The following is a 17,653-nucleotide window of genomic DNA, read 5'->3' as shown; positions in this document are numbered from 1 at the left end:
CTCTTCCCTCTTATCCCTAGTTCAACCTCTTAGAGGAAGACTGTAAAGGTTGAGGGAACTCACCGGCGTCCTGATGAATTCGGGCCGATCCACGTCTGCCACGGTGGGAATGAGGGTCTGCTGCAATTGCACCGCTTTGCCCACCGGGCTGCAGTACTCAACCGCACCCCCAACAGCTCTATGGGGTAGGTCCTCCACCTCCTGGGTGGGTAAGACCGGCGGGAGTCTGCTGAGGGTTGTAGCTACAGCCGGGGACCTCCCGACGCAGATGAAATGCCCCCTCTCTTCGCCGCCTATATTTTTTGCACTCCAGTGCTGCGGCTCTGCAAACAAATCTTATTTTCTTCTTCCTTCTAAGAAATTAAGCACTGCTCAACCAGTGCTGCCGGAGCACGTCCTGCTCTTAAGTAGGGCCTGCAAGAACTCGGAAGTCTCCAGGGGATAAGCCCCACCCCGCCTGGATCAAAGCTTGGAGCTGATCCTGCAAAAGGAGGAGGAGCTTATCCCAACTGTACGGACTGTCCCACTGTATGAACCACTGGTGAATTACATGGGCTCTTGCGGGAAGGAAAGGCAAACATTAATTTCATTCTTGCTCCATAATAGCGTTTACATTTTGATTTGAGGACTTCACACACACACATATATATATATTCAGTAGCCTTTAAATCAGCTTTGTAAAATAAGAAGACTACCCAAAGGAGTCTCAGAGCGGCTTACAGACTCCTTTCTCTTCTCCTCCCCACAACAGACACCCTGTGAGGTAGGTGGGGCTGAGAGAGCTCTTGACAGAAACGGCTCTTTTTCAAGGACAGCTCTTATCAGAACTACGGCTTGCCCAAGGTCATCCAGCAGGTGCATGTGGAGGAGTGGGGAATCAAACCCGGTTCTCCAAGATTAGTCTGCGCACTTAACCACTACACCAAACTTAACTACACCAAGTAAGCCCATTTAATTCTTTGTTTTTATCCCTGTGTGATAAGGGTGCAAAGGAAACACCACCACCACTAGCTGGGGCTGAGTGGGTGGCAACAGAGGCAATCTTTTTATTGTGGCTGCACCTCCTGCAGCAATCATTGTGGTAGTGCCCATGACCATCTCCCAAAATGTCAGGTGTACCCCCCACAGGCTTATAAAGGGTTATATAGTGGTAGCTCTCCCACTTGGTAAGGGATCAATTAAAATGATCCACCTGCTGAGACGGACAGATCCAATTGGTTTCCAAACTGCTCTGGGGGATTATGGGATTCTCAACAGTAACTCTGGAGGCCCTGACTTCAGCCTGGAACTGTGGGATATTCGGACCAGGTCATTCCACAACATCCCCATCCTCTGACCAGCTGAGCTCTGAGCAGGAGCAGGAGAGAGAGCTGTGAGAGAGGTGAGTGGGTTTCTTTTAATTGCTTTCAGCTGAGAGAATTCAGCTAAGGATATTTTGTGGGAAAACTGTGTTTAGCAGTGTGTGGAAGCACTTAGAGTTCTTGCAGAGTCCTGGCTGATTGAGTGTGGGAGAGGAACGGGCATTGTTTGACTGGGATTGCCTGTAATTGAGAGGAAGTGGAAGGGGCATTGTTTTGCCTGTGATTGAGTGCCTGGGTGAATTTGAATTTGAATAGCTGCTGCCTGACCTCTGCTGGGGGAGGCCTCTATTTAAGGAAGCACCTTGGCAGAGGCACGAGCCTCTGGCACGAGCCGAAGGGTGAGCTAAAGGGCTCTTTGCCTGTGGCTCTTAGCCTAGGGACTCTTAGACTAGGGGCGCTGTAAGAAGCCCAAAAAGAGCCAGAAAGACAAGGCCCTAGGCTCTTTGTCTTTCCCGTAAAATAATTTGACTTGATAACAAAACCCACATAAATACCAAGGGTTTAAAAGGGGGATTATATTTATTTATTTTAAAAGAATTATGAAGCCAGAATGCCAGCAGGGGGTTGGGGGCTATCCAGTGTTTTGCACGGAGTGTCACATGTATGACTATCTGCCCACTGGGCAGAAGTCTTGGGTGTGTCCTCGGTGCAAGGAGCTCCTGGTTCTCAGGGAACGTGTGTGCTCCCTTGAGGCCAAGGTGGCTGACCTGGAGAAGCAGAGACAGTCAGCTAGGCACACAGAAAAGACTCTCGGGGACTTGTTAGCTTCGTCCCACTCTGGATCTGGCAGCCCCGCTGCTGTCAGGGAGCATGAGGGTCTAGGGGAAACAGGGCACCATGCTGAGGATAAGGGGAATGTGCCCTCAGAAGGGACCTCTTCCCCAGCTGGTGAGCGGCTCTCCTTTTGCACCAAGGAACCATCCCTGAGCAGGGTGGGAGGGGGGCTCTTGGTAGTGGGTGATTCGATCCTTAGGCAGGTAGACAGCTGGGTGGCGAACCCGCGTACTGACCGTATGGTGACTTGCCTGCCTGGTGCGAAGGTAGCGGACATTACGCGTGTTTTAGATAGGCTGGTAGATAGTGCTGGGGAGGAGCCAGTGGTCGTGGTGCATGTCGGCACCAACGATGTGGGGAAATGCAGTCGTGAGGTCCTGGAGGAGAAATTTAGGCTGCTGGGCAGGAAACTTAGGTCCAGGACCTCCAAGGTAGCCTTCTCAGAAGTGTTACCTGTTCCACGCGCAGGGCCGGAGAGACAGGCAGAGATCAGGAGTCTCAATGCGTGGATGAGACGATGGTGTAGGGGGGAAGGGTTCAGGTTTGTTAGGCACTGGGATACTTTTTGGAACAAGAGGGAGCTGTACAGGCGAGACGGTCTCCACTTGTCCCGAGAAGGAACCAGGCTGCTGGCACTTAAAATCAAAAAGGTGGCAGAGCAGCTTTTAAACTGAATATTGGGGGAAAGCCGACAGGAGATGAAAAGTCTCTGGTTCGGGTTGGCTCATCTGAGAGAGGTGAGGGGGTACCGGTTGCTTTTCTACAGGGAGGTGGATTGAAATTGTCCACAGAGGCCATGGCTGGTGACATGGACTGCCGGACAACGACTCGAGATAGCAAGAGGAAGGATGCAGGCTTAACTTGTAAGGGAAATTACAGCTGTTTCTATACAAATGCTAGAAGTGTCCGAGGTAAAATCGGGGAGTTGGAGTGCTTGGTGTCGGAGGGAAAAATAGACATTGTGGGTATTTCTGAAACTTGGTGGGATGAGGAAAATCAGTGGGACACAGTGATTCCCGGTTATATATTATATCGGAAGGATAGGGGGGGAAGGGTTGGAGGTGGGGTAGCTCTGTATGTCAGAGAGGGTATAAAGTCTAGAAAGATTGAGAGGCTAAGTGAATTGGATTCGCTTCTGGAAGTTCTATGGGTTGAAATAGGGGGGCCAAAAGGAAACTTAACACTGGGAGTTTGTTATCGCCCACCAGATCAAAAGATAGAGGAGGATTATAAAATGATGAATGCCTTAAAGATAGCAACTAGACAAAAACACTGTGTAATAATAGGTGATTTTAACTACCCACACATTGATTGGGTCAATATGTGTTCTAGTCGGGAAAAAGAGATTGAGTTTCTAGACACTCTAAATGACTGTGCTATGGAGCAGATGGTCACGGAACCTACCAGGGGAGAGGCGATCCTTGATTTGGTCCTAAGTAACACTCAAGACCTGGTGAGAGATGTAAAAGTGATTGCACCGCTTGGAAACAGTGATCATAATGTTGTTGAGTTCATCATTTGTACAAATAGAGAATTGGCCAAAAAGACTCACACAACCATTTTTAACTTTAAAAGGGGTAATTTCTCTGATATGAGGGGACACGTGGGGAGGAAACTGAAAGGAAAAGTAGAAAGGGTCAAAACAATTGGGGAAGCTTGGGATCTATTTAAAACTACGATCCTAGAAGCTCAAAAAATATATATTCCGCAGGTTAGGAAAGGCACAAACAGGTATAGGAAAAAGCCTGCATGGTTAACAAACAGAGTAATGGAGGCTGTAAAAAGTAAAAAGAATTCCTTTAAGCAGTGGAAAGCTAGTCACAGTGAGGCTGATAAAACGGAACACAGGCTATGGCAAATAAAATGCAAGTCTGAGGTCAGGCAGGCAAAAAGGGAATATGAGGAGCATATAGCAAAAAACGTAAAAACCAACAATAAAACTTTCTTCAAATACATTAGAAACAGGAAACCAGCCAGGGAGGCAGTGGGGCCCTTGGACGACCAAGGGGTAAAAGGAGTATTGAAGGATGATAGGGAAATGGCTGAGAAGCTAAATGCATTTTTTGCCTCCGTCTTCACTGTGGAAGATGAGAAGTGCTTGCCCACTCCAGAACCACTGATTTCAGGAGGGGTGTTGGAAGACCTGAGTCAGATTGAGGTGATGAGAGAGGAGGTCCTAAAACTGATAGACAACTTAAAAACTGAAAAATCACCAGGCCCAGATGGCATACATCCGAGAGTTCTGAAAGAACTCAAATGTGAACTTGTAGATCTCCTGACAAAGATATGTAATCTTTCCTTAAAATCTGCCTCCATTCCTGAGGATTGGAAGGTAGCTAATGTCACTCCCATCTTTAAAAAGGGTTCCAGAGGAGATCCGGGAAATTACAGGCCAGTCAGTCTGACGTCGATACCGGGTAAATTGGTGGAAACCATTATTAAGGAAAGAATTAGTAGGCACATAGATGAACAAAACCTATTGAGGCAGACTCAGCACGGTTTCTGTAAGGGAAGATCTTGTCTCACTAACCTGTTAGTGTTCTTTGAGGGGGTGAACAAACATGTGGACAAGGGGGATCCAATAGATATTATTTACCTTGACTTCCAGAAAGCTTTTGATAAAGTTCCTCATCAAAGGCTCCTAAGTAAGCTCAAAAATCATGGGATAGAAGGACAAGTCCTTTTATGGATCAAAAACTGGCTAGTTCATAGAAAACAGAGAGTGAGTGTAGGTGGGCAATTTTCTCAGTGGAGGGTGGTAAGCAGTGGGGTACCGCAGGGATCAGTACTTGGTCCACTGCTTTTTAACTTGTTCATTAATGATTTGGAGATGGGAGTAAGCAGTGAAGTGGCTAAATTTGCGGATGATACAAAGTTGTTCAGGGTGGTGAAAACCAGTGAGGATTGTGAGGCACTCCAAGGGGATCTGTCAAGGATGGGCGAGTGGGCGTCAACATGGCAAATGGGGTTCAATGTGGCCAAGTGCAAGGTGATGCACATTGGAGCCAAAAATCCTAAATATAAATACACATTGATGGGGTCTGAACTGGCAGAGACTGAGCAAGAGAGAGATCTTGGAGTTGTAGTGGATAACTCACTGAAAATGTCGAGACAGTGTGTGACTGCAATAAAGAAGGCCAATGCTATGCTGGGGATTATTAGGAAGGGTATTGAAAACAGATCAGCCAATATAATAATGCCCCTATATAAATCAATGGTGAGACCTCATTTGGAATACTGTGTGCAGTTCTGGGCACCACACCTTAAAAAGGATATTATAGCTTTGGAAAAAGTGCAGAAAAGGGCAACTCGAATGATAAAAGGGTTGGAACACTTTCCCTATGAGGAACGGTTAAGGCGCTTAGGGCTCTTTAGCTTGGAGAAAAGACGACTGAGGGGTGACATGATCGAGGTTTATAAGATTATGCATGGGAAAGAGCAGGTAGAGAAAGAGGTACTTTTCTCCCTTTCTCACAATACAAGAACTCGTGGGCACTCCATGAAATTGCTGAGCGGTCGGGTTAGAATGGATAAAAGGAAGTACTTCTTCACCCAAAGAGTGATTAACACTTGGAATTCACTGCCACAGGAAGTGGTGGGTGCTACAAGCATGGATGGCTTCAAAAGGGAATTAGATAAGCATATGGAGCAGAGGTCCATCAGTGGCTATTAGCCACAAGGTATAGCTAGGGGCTCTGGGGCAAGTGATGCTCTGTCTTCTTGGTGCTTGGGGGGGGGTCAACAGTGGGAGGGCTTCTAATGTCCTGGCCCCACTGCTGGACCTCCTGATGGCACTGGTATTTTTGGCCACTGTGTGACACAGAGTGTTGGACTGGATGGGCCTTTGGCCTGATCCAACATTGGCGTCTCTTATGTTCTTATGTTCTCTGGTTTAATAGGGAGTTAGCAAATCTTAAGAGGGTTGGAAGACAGGGAGAACATGGTTGGTAGAAGACTTGACACTGCATTTGACAGAACATATAGAACCCACTTGATGCCCTATGAAATGCTGAAGGTCATATTTCTAAGAGTATCAAAATAGTCAGCGGAAAGATCACTACTGGAAGACAATTTTGGGAAAAGGAAATCATGGCAACTGTAGGCAATTTTCTTACTTTCCTTTTCAGGATAGCAACGTCCATTGTACCAGGAACAGACTCCCCCCCCCCCCTACCTCTTTGAGATTATTGGATCACTTGAAATAGGTTTCAAGGTCAGGGATGCTGCTCCAGGTGTTGCAATCCCCTCCACTCAAGCATTGCTTCTTTAACAGTTGTCATCATTTGAATTAATGCTGGTTATTTTATTAATATTGTACACTAATATGTTACAGTTGCAAGCTGCTTTGAACTTTGGAGAGGTGGGATACATTTTCAAGTTAAAAATAGGGAGCTCTCTTTCATCTCATGTGGAGTACTATAACACATTTTTCTTGCATTAGTGAAGCTTCACCAAGTGATTTGATTTTTAAAAATTTAATATTGCCACACTCTCTTTATAATTAGCAATAGGAAGAATTTTAAAGTGTTCCACTTAATTAAAAATAACGCAGAATATACAGATGTTTAACAAGTTATGGTCTACAGAAGACCAATATTCTTGCATTCGACTTCAAGCCTTTTAAAAACATATTTTTAATACAGAATTTTAATACAGTTCTAGAAATCAGATCTTCAAAACTGAGACAAAACCCAATTATAATATTTCCATACAACTAAAGAGGAATACTGCAACACGTTAACCACATAAAGGTAATGTTAAAGCTAGTGCAGCTATAATTTTATCAAATACTATTGGCTAAGGAAATATATGCAATATCCTACCTAGACTTAGAAAAGAAACATAGGATCACTATTGCTTATTTGAAAAGGTCAAGGAGTCCTGGAGTCTTACACAATCATGCAACTAAGTTCACACCTTTAGGAAGTCACCACAACAGGGGAAGTACAGAACAAACATTATATACATTAGTATTGGTTTACAGAAAAGCTTCAGCTAGGATTAATTCATATGATGTATACCACCTGTAATATTTCTTTGCGCACACTATAGTTCTCAACTCTTTCCCCAAGTACATCTTTGTGCCTCTAAGCAGCACAAACCAACCTATTTGAACAAATGGCTGAGTACATTTATATTGAATCTAATCCCTTCTGTAGCTCTGTATCAACCGAGAAATACTAAATATGCCTAAACTAGTTGGAAATGGGATGGAGACAGTGCTCATCCCCCCCACCCTTAACTTGAAGCAAGATAAGCCAGTATGGTTTGAACAGATATTTGATACACATTTCCCCACCACTGTACTCAAGGCTTGTCACTGCGTGAATGTTGACAGGGTTTTTGCCATATCTTCCTTTGTAAGTGCTTCAGAGGGCCACATATGCAACCGTTTTTAACCTCTTCTAATGTTTAGGGAAGCCAGCTGGGTGAAAATTTCTGAGAAAGGGATGAAAAGAAATCAAGAAATATTTGTGTGTTAGGAAAGAAGGCCCAAGACTTGAGATTACTGAAGCCTTGACATCTCTTGAAGCAGCACTCTGAAATACCTGTAGGAGAGAAGCTCGTGTATTTTACAGTGAACTATATTAGCTGGTCATGTTACGAAGTTTCTAAGGTAACACAATGCTATTTTATATTAACAATGCCAACATGTCACCTAAGCACGTTTTCTATATTATTTTAGGAAAGGAATTTTGCATTATGCTGAATATTTCTCACAACTATACAACAGTCCTGGGATGAAATCTTCTAAAAAGTTAAAGGCAATACATCTTAAGAAAATGCTTGGTGTTTTGGTATGGTTGAAGTGTGTTATATTTTTATTAAGGGTATATTTCTTTTTTTACTGGGAAGAAGGAATGGGAGCAACACACATGCACACCAACACTGTACTTCTCTAATTAGAGGCTTGAGACATCCACACTATTATACACTGTTTTTTACTGAAGATTCTAAGTAGAGGGAGATGAGAGCAGAAAATAGATTTGATACTGGACAACGAGCTTCAAGCTTTACTTTAGGAATACAGACACACACCTAGGACCACTAGTACAGTGAGAACAAAAGTTGCTGGTGGAGGCAAGAAAGCAGAGGGGACAGCTCAATTCTTCAAAGCCCTTTGAGTTTCTGAAACAGAGAAATTTTCTGCAATAGTTTTTCAACATCCACAAGTCTTTGCATATAGTTGAACAACTTTATTCATAACTTTTAAGTGGAAAGGCTACATTTACAATGCTTATCAAAGTGATGGGTGGACCGATGGAGAAGTTTAAAAAATTTGAATTCTTACAGAAAGTTATCTAGGTATCCCACCACTAGAATGTTGAAGAGCTACCAGAAATCCTCAATAGTAACACATTATTTCTGTTAGGGTGGTAATTGCTCAGTGAACACAATGCCCGCTTAACAGTGGTCATATAAACATGACTTTAGTAGAAAGAAATATTAAAAACTCCAAGGGCCATGAGGCTCAGCACAGCCTTGCCTTTTCATTTCACACAAGGGGAGACTGCTAACAACATACCCACCAGCTTCAGTTGTCAAACTGATGAGAGCCACTGGAACCATATGGATGAAGTTCTGCTCAGCTTTAGAAGGGAAGGGAATGAGACAGTCCCGCTTCATTTTCTTTTATGGCCCAGCAGTTTTTACACTCTCAAGATTTCAAGGCAGTTATTGTAACAAATTGCTATCCAGTCTGGTTGGGTGGATGCCCACTGTACATTGTTGATTTCTCCTTCTGCTGTATAGGCCAATATTGGGTCCTCAATGGCACGAGGCATTTGCTGGATGTCCCAAATAAGAGCTTGATGGTCATCCGCTGCACAAGGTGAAAGAAAGGAGAATTAGAGCTAAACTCTAGCCTTTTGGCAGAGAATTCAGAAGAAAATGGGGAAAAGCAGTGTTTGAAGAATGAGACTAAACTTATACCCATTGTTTCTCCTCCGCCTCATCAACTTATGCTGGATACCAAGTTTATCAAATGTATGCCAACTGCATCTCTGAATTCCTGTACTAGATAGCAGGATCAAATACTAAAAGTGTGGTAGAGGGGCTAGACTGTCAGATTACATTCTTGGAATCCTTGAGTCAAATCCCAGTACTGGCATGAAGCTCCTTGAGTGAGACTGGGCTGGTCACACACACTCAATCCAACCCACTTCACAGGGTAGTTAAGAAAATACGAAGTTGTATGTGCCTTGCAGGACACAGATGGGATAGTAATGTACTAGGATACATTTACCTATATACAACTGACAACTTTAGTTTACTATGGTCATGGACCAGCAGTATAAAATAAACTTTTTATAAACTTCCTAAAGCTAGCAACTTCCTAAACTCTCTGCTTCTGAACTTATGACAACTCTTAATTGACTCAGTTCAGGGCTGAAGAGTCACAGGCAGAGCTGTAAGATTTCTGGAATTCTCTTTGAAGCCACAGGAAAACCTTTTTTTTCGTGTTTATTTCAAGGGGGGGGGGAGGCCATTAATGCTGCACTACTTTCTTGTCAAACCTAAGCAGCACTTTGTATGGCCCAGGCTAGTTCATACTCATCAGCGCTTGGAAGCTAAGCAGGGCTGGCCATGATCAGTACTTGGATGGGAAGGAAGACCAGCGTTGCTATGCAGACAAAGGCAGTGACAAACCACCTCTGCTCCGCTCTTGCCTTGAAATCCTCATGAGAGGTTGAGACTTGGCAGCACTTCATCACCATCATCACCATCATCATAATACCTGAACTTCTGTTAGTGATTTTACACATGCTTCATTTGCAACTTAGTTAACATACAAATGACACTATTGGGCATATTATGGAATTTAAAAGCATGCCTTCATTTTCTATAATAAAAACTGCATCTGTACCCAGTACCTGAGAAAAGAGTTGCAAACAGCTATACCTTATGTTACTATTAGCACGTGGATCTTAATTTTTGCCATCAGAGAAGCAGGAAAAAATGGTGTACTAAAGAAAATAAAGGGTACTATATGGACAGAAACATACTCATACAGTCGCAATAGGTAGGACTACCAGCATGTTTAGAGATAAAGTTAAAATTTATGCCACTGAAAACACTGCAATCTGTAATCATGTGTTATCATTAAACACAGCATATTTTTGCCAAAATTATTTACATTTAAACAAAAAACCATTGAAAATATTGTTTATGTCTACAATTTACATAGGAATTATCTAATGTTGTAGATTGGGGTGTCAAGCTTGCGGGCCACGGGCCTGACCGGGCCTGTAATGTGGCCTGGGAGTGGGGCTCTCTTCCCTCCCCCCTCCCCCACCCTCGCTGTTCTCACCTTGAGCTGTGTGGGAGTAGAGAGAGCCAAGGGGAGGGCTGCTTCTGAGAGCAGGAAGCAGAGGGCGGGGCTGCCAAACTTCCCAGCCACTGCTCCAAGCCTCTGAGGTCCTCGTCACAGGTAGGAGCTGGGGGGTGGGTGGGTTTCCTTCTGCCGTGACCCTTGTGCTTCTTTTTTATTTTAAAACTGGCTTCGCAAAATCCCATAACCCCCCCAAGTTTTCCAGTTTAGGCAGGCACGTTTTAAGGGTGTGTGTGTGTGTGTGGGGGGAGGTTTGGGACCAGTCAGGGTTAAAATATAGAGTTCTGCAAACTCAAGGGACTCCAGTTTTGAAGATAAGTACTTGTTTTAACACAGACACACACCCTCCTAATGTGGAGCTCCAATGGAATAATAGCAGAACAAGTGCTGAAGAGGACACCCAAGATTATTACCTCAAACTGCCTTGTAAAAAACCCATGAGACCCTGGAGAGCCACGGCCACGCTGAGTAGACCGGGGGTGGGGGGAGAAGCTTGCAATGCTCAGCCATTTCATGTTCTTCCCCTGGGTCCTAGGGCTCAGACCATTTACATTTGTAGTTTATATTGGGGGGGGGAGGTTTGGGACTAGCCACAATTAAAACGTAGAGTTTGCATAGAAATATTAGCCCCCAATGTGGGACTCCAATGGAATAGCTGCTATAATAACTTTGTGCTTTTCTGTGTCCTTTATACATTTTGTATCTCTGCTACCTGTCATTACATTTTATGACACACATGTCCTGTCCTGACAAAGTCCAATTTATGTCAAATCTGGCCCTCATAAGAAATGTGTTTGACACCCCTGCTGTAAATTCTTACATAAACATTTTCATACTGCACATTTTAAGTAAAAGGCATCTCACGTCACTCATTTTAAGGAGAAAATATGCCAGATTTTTTTTGCTTCTTTTTCGTACTGTAAAAGAAAATATTTCATAGGTGTTTTTCCAATGCTCCCCAAATGTCACATCTTTTCCAGTGGAAAAAGTGAAATAGTCCTCAAGACCTTTTTCATGTAATGCAGTTTGAAAGTAAACAAACATACACCTTGCTTTGTGAAAAACCTTGAATTTCACACATTCTAAAAGAGAAGATAAACTGATGGAGTCTTCAGGGGGAAAATGGTTTCCCCCCCAAGCATTTATATCTCTATCACAAGCAATAATAAAGTGCTTTCTGTAAACAAGATGGTCTTTGAGTGGTTTTGATGGCATCAGTCATTTCCTTAAATCCTCCCCTTGGGGTGATATTGTCCAGTAGATAGTTCAAGCCAATCCCACAGTGTCAGCGCCAATTCATGGCGGAACTTCTGAGGGCGGTTCCCAGTCCCGAGAATTTGGTCTAGACTAGGTGGTTTTCTATATAGACGGGTTGGTGAGCCGTTGAAAAAATGAATGCTCAGGAAGTCTGTGTTTGACTGTCAAGGCAGCCGTTCTGGCCATAAGCGCAGTACTGGGCTTTTGGGGTGGGGGTGGAAGAGGGACTTACAGGAGGCTATAACACTTCAGTACATTTAGGAAGTGGGTCCTGAATTGCAGAAACAAATCTCTTTGTTCTCTAAACAGCAGACTTGCCAGTGGTAATGAAAACATTTCAAGTCTCAGGGAGTAAGGTCGACTATAACTAGAGTAGATAATATTTCATTTATAAACTGCCCTCCCCCGGAGAGGCCACACACTGGGTCTGATCTTTGGAATGGGGATAAATGTGGATCTGATTACCACTGACAGGGTGCCCTGGTCAAATCACTTCACCTTCGGAGACGTATGGTTCCTATTGGTTGCCAGAATGCTCTGTGAGATCCGTTACCTCCCAGAGATTCATTGGATGTGGTGATAGAGGACTGGAATTCCAGTCTGTCTGAAGCCATTGATGAAATTGCCCCCAATGCTGTCTTCATTCTCGCCCTAACCTGGCTCCATGGTGTACAATGGAGCTTGGGGATGAAGCGATAAGGGGAATGTGCCCTCAGAAGGGACCTCTTCTTCAGCTGGTGAACGGGTATCCTTTCGCACCATCCCTTGGCAAAGAGGGAGGGGGGCTCTTGGTAGTTGGTGATTCGATCCTTAGGCAGGTAGACAACTGGGTAGCGAACCCGCGTACTGACCATATGGTGACTTGCCTGCCTGGTGTGAAAGTAGTGGACATTACGCGTGTTCTAGATAGGCTGGTAGATAGTGCTGGGGAGGAGTCAGTGGTCATGGTATATGTTGGCACCAACGATGTGGGGAAATGCAGTCGTGAGGTCCTGGAGGAAAAATTTAGGCTGCTAGGCAGGAAACTCAAGGCCAGGACCTCCAAGGTAGCCTTCTTGGAAGTGCTACCTGTTCCACGCGCAGGGCCAGAGAGACAGGCACAGATCAGGAGTCTCAATGCGTGGATGAGACGATGGTGTAGGGGGGAAGGGTTCAAGTTTGTTAGGCACTGGGATGCTTTTTGGAACAAGAGGGAGCTGTACAGAAGAGACAGTCTCCACTTGTCCCGAGAAGGAACCAGGCTGCTGGCGCTTAAAATCAAAAAGGTGGCAGAGCAGTTTTTAAACTGAATACTGGGGGAAAGCTGACAGGAGATGAAAAGTCTCTGGTTCGGGATGGCTCATCTCAAAGAGATGAAGGGGTAGCTGTTACTTTTCTACAAGGAAATGGATTTGAATTGACCACTGACACTGTGGCTAATGATATGGACTGCCTGGGAAGGTCTCGAGGCAGCAAGAGGAAGGTTGTGGGCTTAACATGCATGTGAAACTATAGATGTTTATACACGAATGCTAGAAGTGTCCGAGGTAAAATCGGGGAATTGGAATGCTTGGTGATTGGGGGGGGGGACAAATAGACATTGTGGGTATTTCAGAAACTTGGTGAGATGAGGAAAATCAGTGCGATATGGTGGTTCCCGGTTATAAATTATATCGGAAGGATGGGGGGAAGGGTTGGAGATGGGGTGGCTTCTGGAAATGCTATGGGTTGAAATAGTGGGCCCTAAAGGGAGCTTAACACTGGGAGTTTGTTATTGCCCACCAGATTAAAAGATAGAGGATTATAAAATGATGAATGAATTAAAGATAGCGGCTAGATGAAATAACTGTGTCATGATAGGTGATTTTAACATTGATTGGGTCAGTATGTGTTCAAGTCAGGAAAAAGAGACTGAGTTTCTAGACACTCTCTATGACTGTGCTATGGAACTAGAGATGTGAAGGCCCGGAAAAAACCCGGAAAAATTCGGGGAAAAACCGGGTTTTTTCCATTTTTTTCCTAAAGCTTTTTGTTTTTTTCCGAAAAATTGGAAAAATTGAAAAAAGTAAAGAAAAAAAATTGATTATGGAATGTTTTATTTTAACATGATGGATAAAATATTTTAAGACAAGGTGTTCAAATATTTTCCAAATCATTTCTAATATATATATATATGGTATCAGATTGATCTAATTTCTGTGCACTGACAAGCAAGTCCTAGGTTACAAACTGAACTCTCCAATGCAAGAACAAGAGACATTTCTTCCTTTAGGAGGTGCTATTGTCATGAGAAAAGAAAAAGGTTTCAGTTTTGTTTTTGCATGTGGGCGGGTATTCTGTTTGTAATAACTGGATACACTATATTTTTAATATGCTAGTTGTGATAATTTCATGCCAAGTAAAAATGTCCATAGTCATATTTTATGTTCCTAAAGTAACAGAATGGCTTTCAATCTAGAAAAGACAAAAGAAGTGCTATTGTAGCATTTTTTTTCCAATTTTTCTGAAAATTTCTGTTCCCCCCCGAAAAAAACTGGAAAAAACCCGGGTTTTTTTCCGAGCTTCAAAATTTCCGGAATTTTACATCTCTATATGGAACAGATGGTCACAATCTACCAGGGGAGAGGCGATCCTGGATTGGGTCCTAAATAAAGCCCAAGACCTGGTGAGAGATATAAAAGTGATTGCACCGCCTGGGAACAGTGACCATAAAGTTATTGAGCGTAATGTTTGTATAAATAGGGAGTTGCCCAAAAAGAAAAAGTAGAAAGGGTCAAAACCATTGGGGAAGCTTGGAGACTATTTAAAACTACAATCCTAGAAGCTCAGAAAAATATATACCGCAGGTTAGGAAAGGCACAAATAGGTATAGAAAAAAGCCTGCATGCTTAACAAAGTAATGGAAGCTGTAAAAGGTAAGAAGGATTCCTTTAAGCTGTGGAAAGCTAGTGAGGCTGATAAAAGGGAATACAGGCTGTAGCAAATAAAATGCAAGTCTGTGGTCAGGCAGGCAAAAAGGGAATATGAGGAGCATATAGCAAAAAACATAAAGACCAACAATAAAACTTTCTTCAAATACGTTAGAAACAGGAAACCAGCCAGGCCAGGGAGGCAGTGGGGGCCTTGGATGACCAAGGTGTAAAAGGAGTACTGAAGGATGATAGGGAAATGGCTGAGAAACTGAATGCATTTTTGCCTCTGTCTTCACTGTGGAAGATGAGAAGTGCTCGCCCACTCCAGAACCACTGATTTCAGGAGGGGTGTTGAAAGACCTGAGTCAGATTGAGGTGATGAAAGAGGAGGTCCTACGACTGGTAGACAACTTAAAAACTGATAAATCACCAGGCCCAGATGGCATACATCCGAAAGTTCCCTAAGAACTGAAATGTGAACTTGTGGATCTCCTTACAAAAATATGTAATCTTTCATTAAAATCTGCCTCCATTCCTGAGGACTGGAAGGTAGCTAATGTCACTCCTATCTTTAACAAGGGTTCCAGAGGAGATCCGGGAAATTACAGGCCAGTCAGTCTGATGTCAATACCGGGTAAGTTGGTGGAAACCATTATTAAGGAGAGAATGAGTAGGCTCATTGATGAAAAAAAACTATTGAGGCACTCAGCAAGGGTTCTGTTTTGGGAAGATCTTCTCTCACTAACGTGTTAGTGTTCTTTGAGGAGGTGAACAAACATATGGACAAGGGGGACCCAACAGATGTTGTTTACCTTGACTTCCAGAAAGCTTTTGATAAAGTTCTTCCACAAAGGCTCCTAAGTAAGCTCAATAGTCATGGGATAAAAGGACAAGTCCTCTTGTGGATCAAAAACTGGCTAATTAATAGGAAACAGAGAAAACAGAAATTTTCTCAGTGGAGGGTGGTAAGCAGTGGGGTACCACAGGGATCAGTACTGGGTCCGATGCTTTTTAACTTGTTTATTAATGATTTGGAGTTGGGAGTAAGCAGTGAAGTGGCTAAATTTGCAGATGACACTTGCAGATGCAGGGTGGTGAGAACAAGGGAGGACTGTGAGGCACTCCAAAGGGATCTGTCGAGGATGAGTGGGCATCAGTGTGGCAAATGGGGTTCAATGTGGCCAAGTGCAAGGTGATGCACATTGGAGCCAAAAATCCTAACTATAAATACACACTGATGGAGTCCGAACTGGCAGAGACTGACCAAGAGAGAGATCTTGGGGTCGTAGTAGAAAACTCAATGAAAATGTCTAGGCAGTGTGCAACTGCAATAAAAAAGGCCAACGCTATGCTGGGGATTATTAGGAAGGGAATTGAAAACAATGTACTGTGTACAGTTCTGGTCACCACATCTCAAAAAGGATATTATAGCATTGGAAAAAGTGCAGAAAAGGGCAACTAGAATGATAAAAGGGTTGGAACACTTTCCCTATGAAGAAGGTTAAAACGCTTGGGGCTCTTTAGCTTAGAAAAACAACAGCTGAGGGGGTGACATGATCGAGGGTTTGGATGGGCCATTGGCCTGATCCAACATTGGCTTCTCTTATGTTCTTCTATGGAGCAGAGGTCCACCAGTGGCTATTAGCCACTAGATAGGAACTCTCGGTCTGGGGCAAGGGAAGCTCTGTCTTCTTGGTGCTTGGGGGGGCGCAACAGTGGGAGGGCTTCTAGTGTCCATGCCCTACTGCTGGACCTCCTGATGGCACCTGGTATTTTTGGCCACTGTGTGACAGAGTGTTGGACTAGATGAGCCATTGGCCTGATCCAACATTGGCTTCTCTTATGTTCTTTTAAGATCTCTGGCGCAGGGAGTGCCCTGAAAGACTTAATACTAAGTCAACTGCAGTAAGAGAGTATACCACACCTCTTGAACTGAAACTGTAACACCAGGCTTACTTGGTAGTAAAAGCAAATCCCAAAATACTTTAAGCAAATACGATATGTCCAACTGAATGGGCATATTCATTCAGTTGTCCAATGATATGTCCACAATATGCCCAGCTGAAAGGAGTGATAACAAATATCCATGATCACCTGCTGTGCAGATATGGCAAGACGAGTGGGGTGCCCAAGCAATGCCATTCACACACGCTCTGTGGTTGTTCAGCCTGGCAACAGGAGTACAAGGGACTCTGACATCTAGAATCACCACCTTGGAAGTAGAAAAAAAATATGGAACACCAGAAAAGAAACTTTGAGGACAGTTTTAGATTGCCTTATTAAATTATGTACACAACTTTTAACACGTTCCATTTTAACACTTGTGAAGCACATACACCTTTCCATGTAGTTGACCACAATGTTGGACATCTAATATAACAACAAAAATGAAAAAAATTGAGCAGTGCCTTTTGATTAGCCAAATGCTATGAAGCCATTTAAATGACAAAGCTAGTACAGTTAACACATCAGAACTATGCTTTAGTACAATTCCTTTTTATAATGGAGCTAATTAATATAAAATCATCCTGTCTCAATCATATACTCTTAGATTTGAAGCATGGGAAAGCTTATAATGCAACATTGACATTATACATTTGGATTCCAAAAGGGTTCTGTTCTATCATCAATGAGTAAGCAGCCATGAGATAAGACAATGGGTCATAGAATCATAGAACAAGAAAGGGGACCCGCGAAAATCGCGGGGGGAGGAGCGGGGGAGCTCCACACAGAGTGGGCGGAGGAGGAAGCAGCAGGTAAGCTTCCCCCCCATCCCGCTGTTCCCCGTCTCCTCCACCACCACTTCTGGCTCCCGGATTCCCCCTCCCCCGCCTCCGAAGGCTCACAGGTCTCCCCTCCCTGTCTCGCCAGTCTCTCTTTCCTCCCCCTCGCCTCCGAAGTGAGGCCCGCAACTGCCAGGCCTCACCGCTCTCTCTTCCCCCCCCTCAAAGCGAGGCCCGTGGCTTGCAGCTGCTGGGCCTCAACAGATCCCCCCCCCGAAGCGAGGCCCGCGCAGCTTGCAGCTGCCGGACCTCGGC

The 17,653-nt window shown here is 44.0% G+C and overlaps 1 protein-coding gene across 1 annotated transcript in view; it reads right to left on the bottom strand.

Moving 5' to 3' along the window:
- Nucleotides 1-7,975: 7,975 nt before the first annotated feature.
- Nucleotides 7,976-17,653, bottom strand: part of DCAF7 (DDB1 and CUL4 associated factor 7) — a 22,757-nt gene continuing 13,079 nt past the window's right edge. The window contains exons 6-7 of the mRNA XM_015409697.1: nt 16,710-16,827; nt 7,976-8,958 (exon numbers count right to left, since the gene is read on the bottom strand). Coding sequence (XP_015265183.1) covers nt 8,786-8,958; nt 16,710-16,827 — 291 coding nt within the window. The 3' untranslated portion in view covers nt 7,976-8,785. The remainder of the gene's footprint in view (nt 8,959-16,709; nt 16,828-17,653) is intronic.

Source organism: Gekko japonicus, unplaced genomic scaffold, assembly GCF_001447785.1.
Source record: "Gekko japonicus isolate JY-2015 unplaced genomic scaffold, Gekko_japonicus_V1.1 scaffold3274, whole genome shotgun sequence".
NCBI lineage: Eukaryota > Metazoa > Chordata > Lepidosauria > Squamata > Gekkonidae > Gekko > Gekko japonicus.
This window is presented reverse-complemented; position numbering and strand designations above follow the sequence as displayed.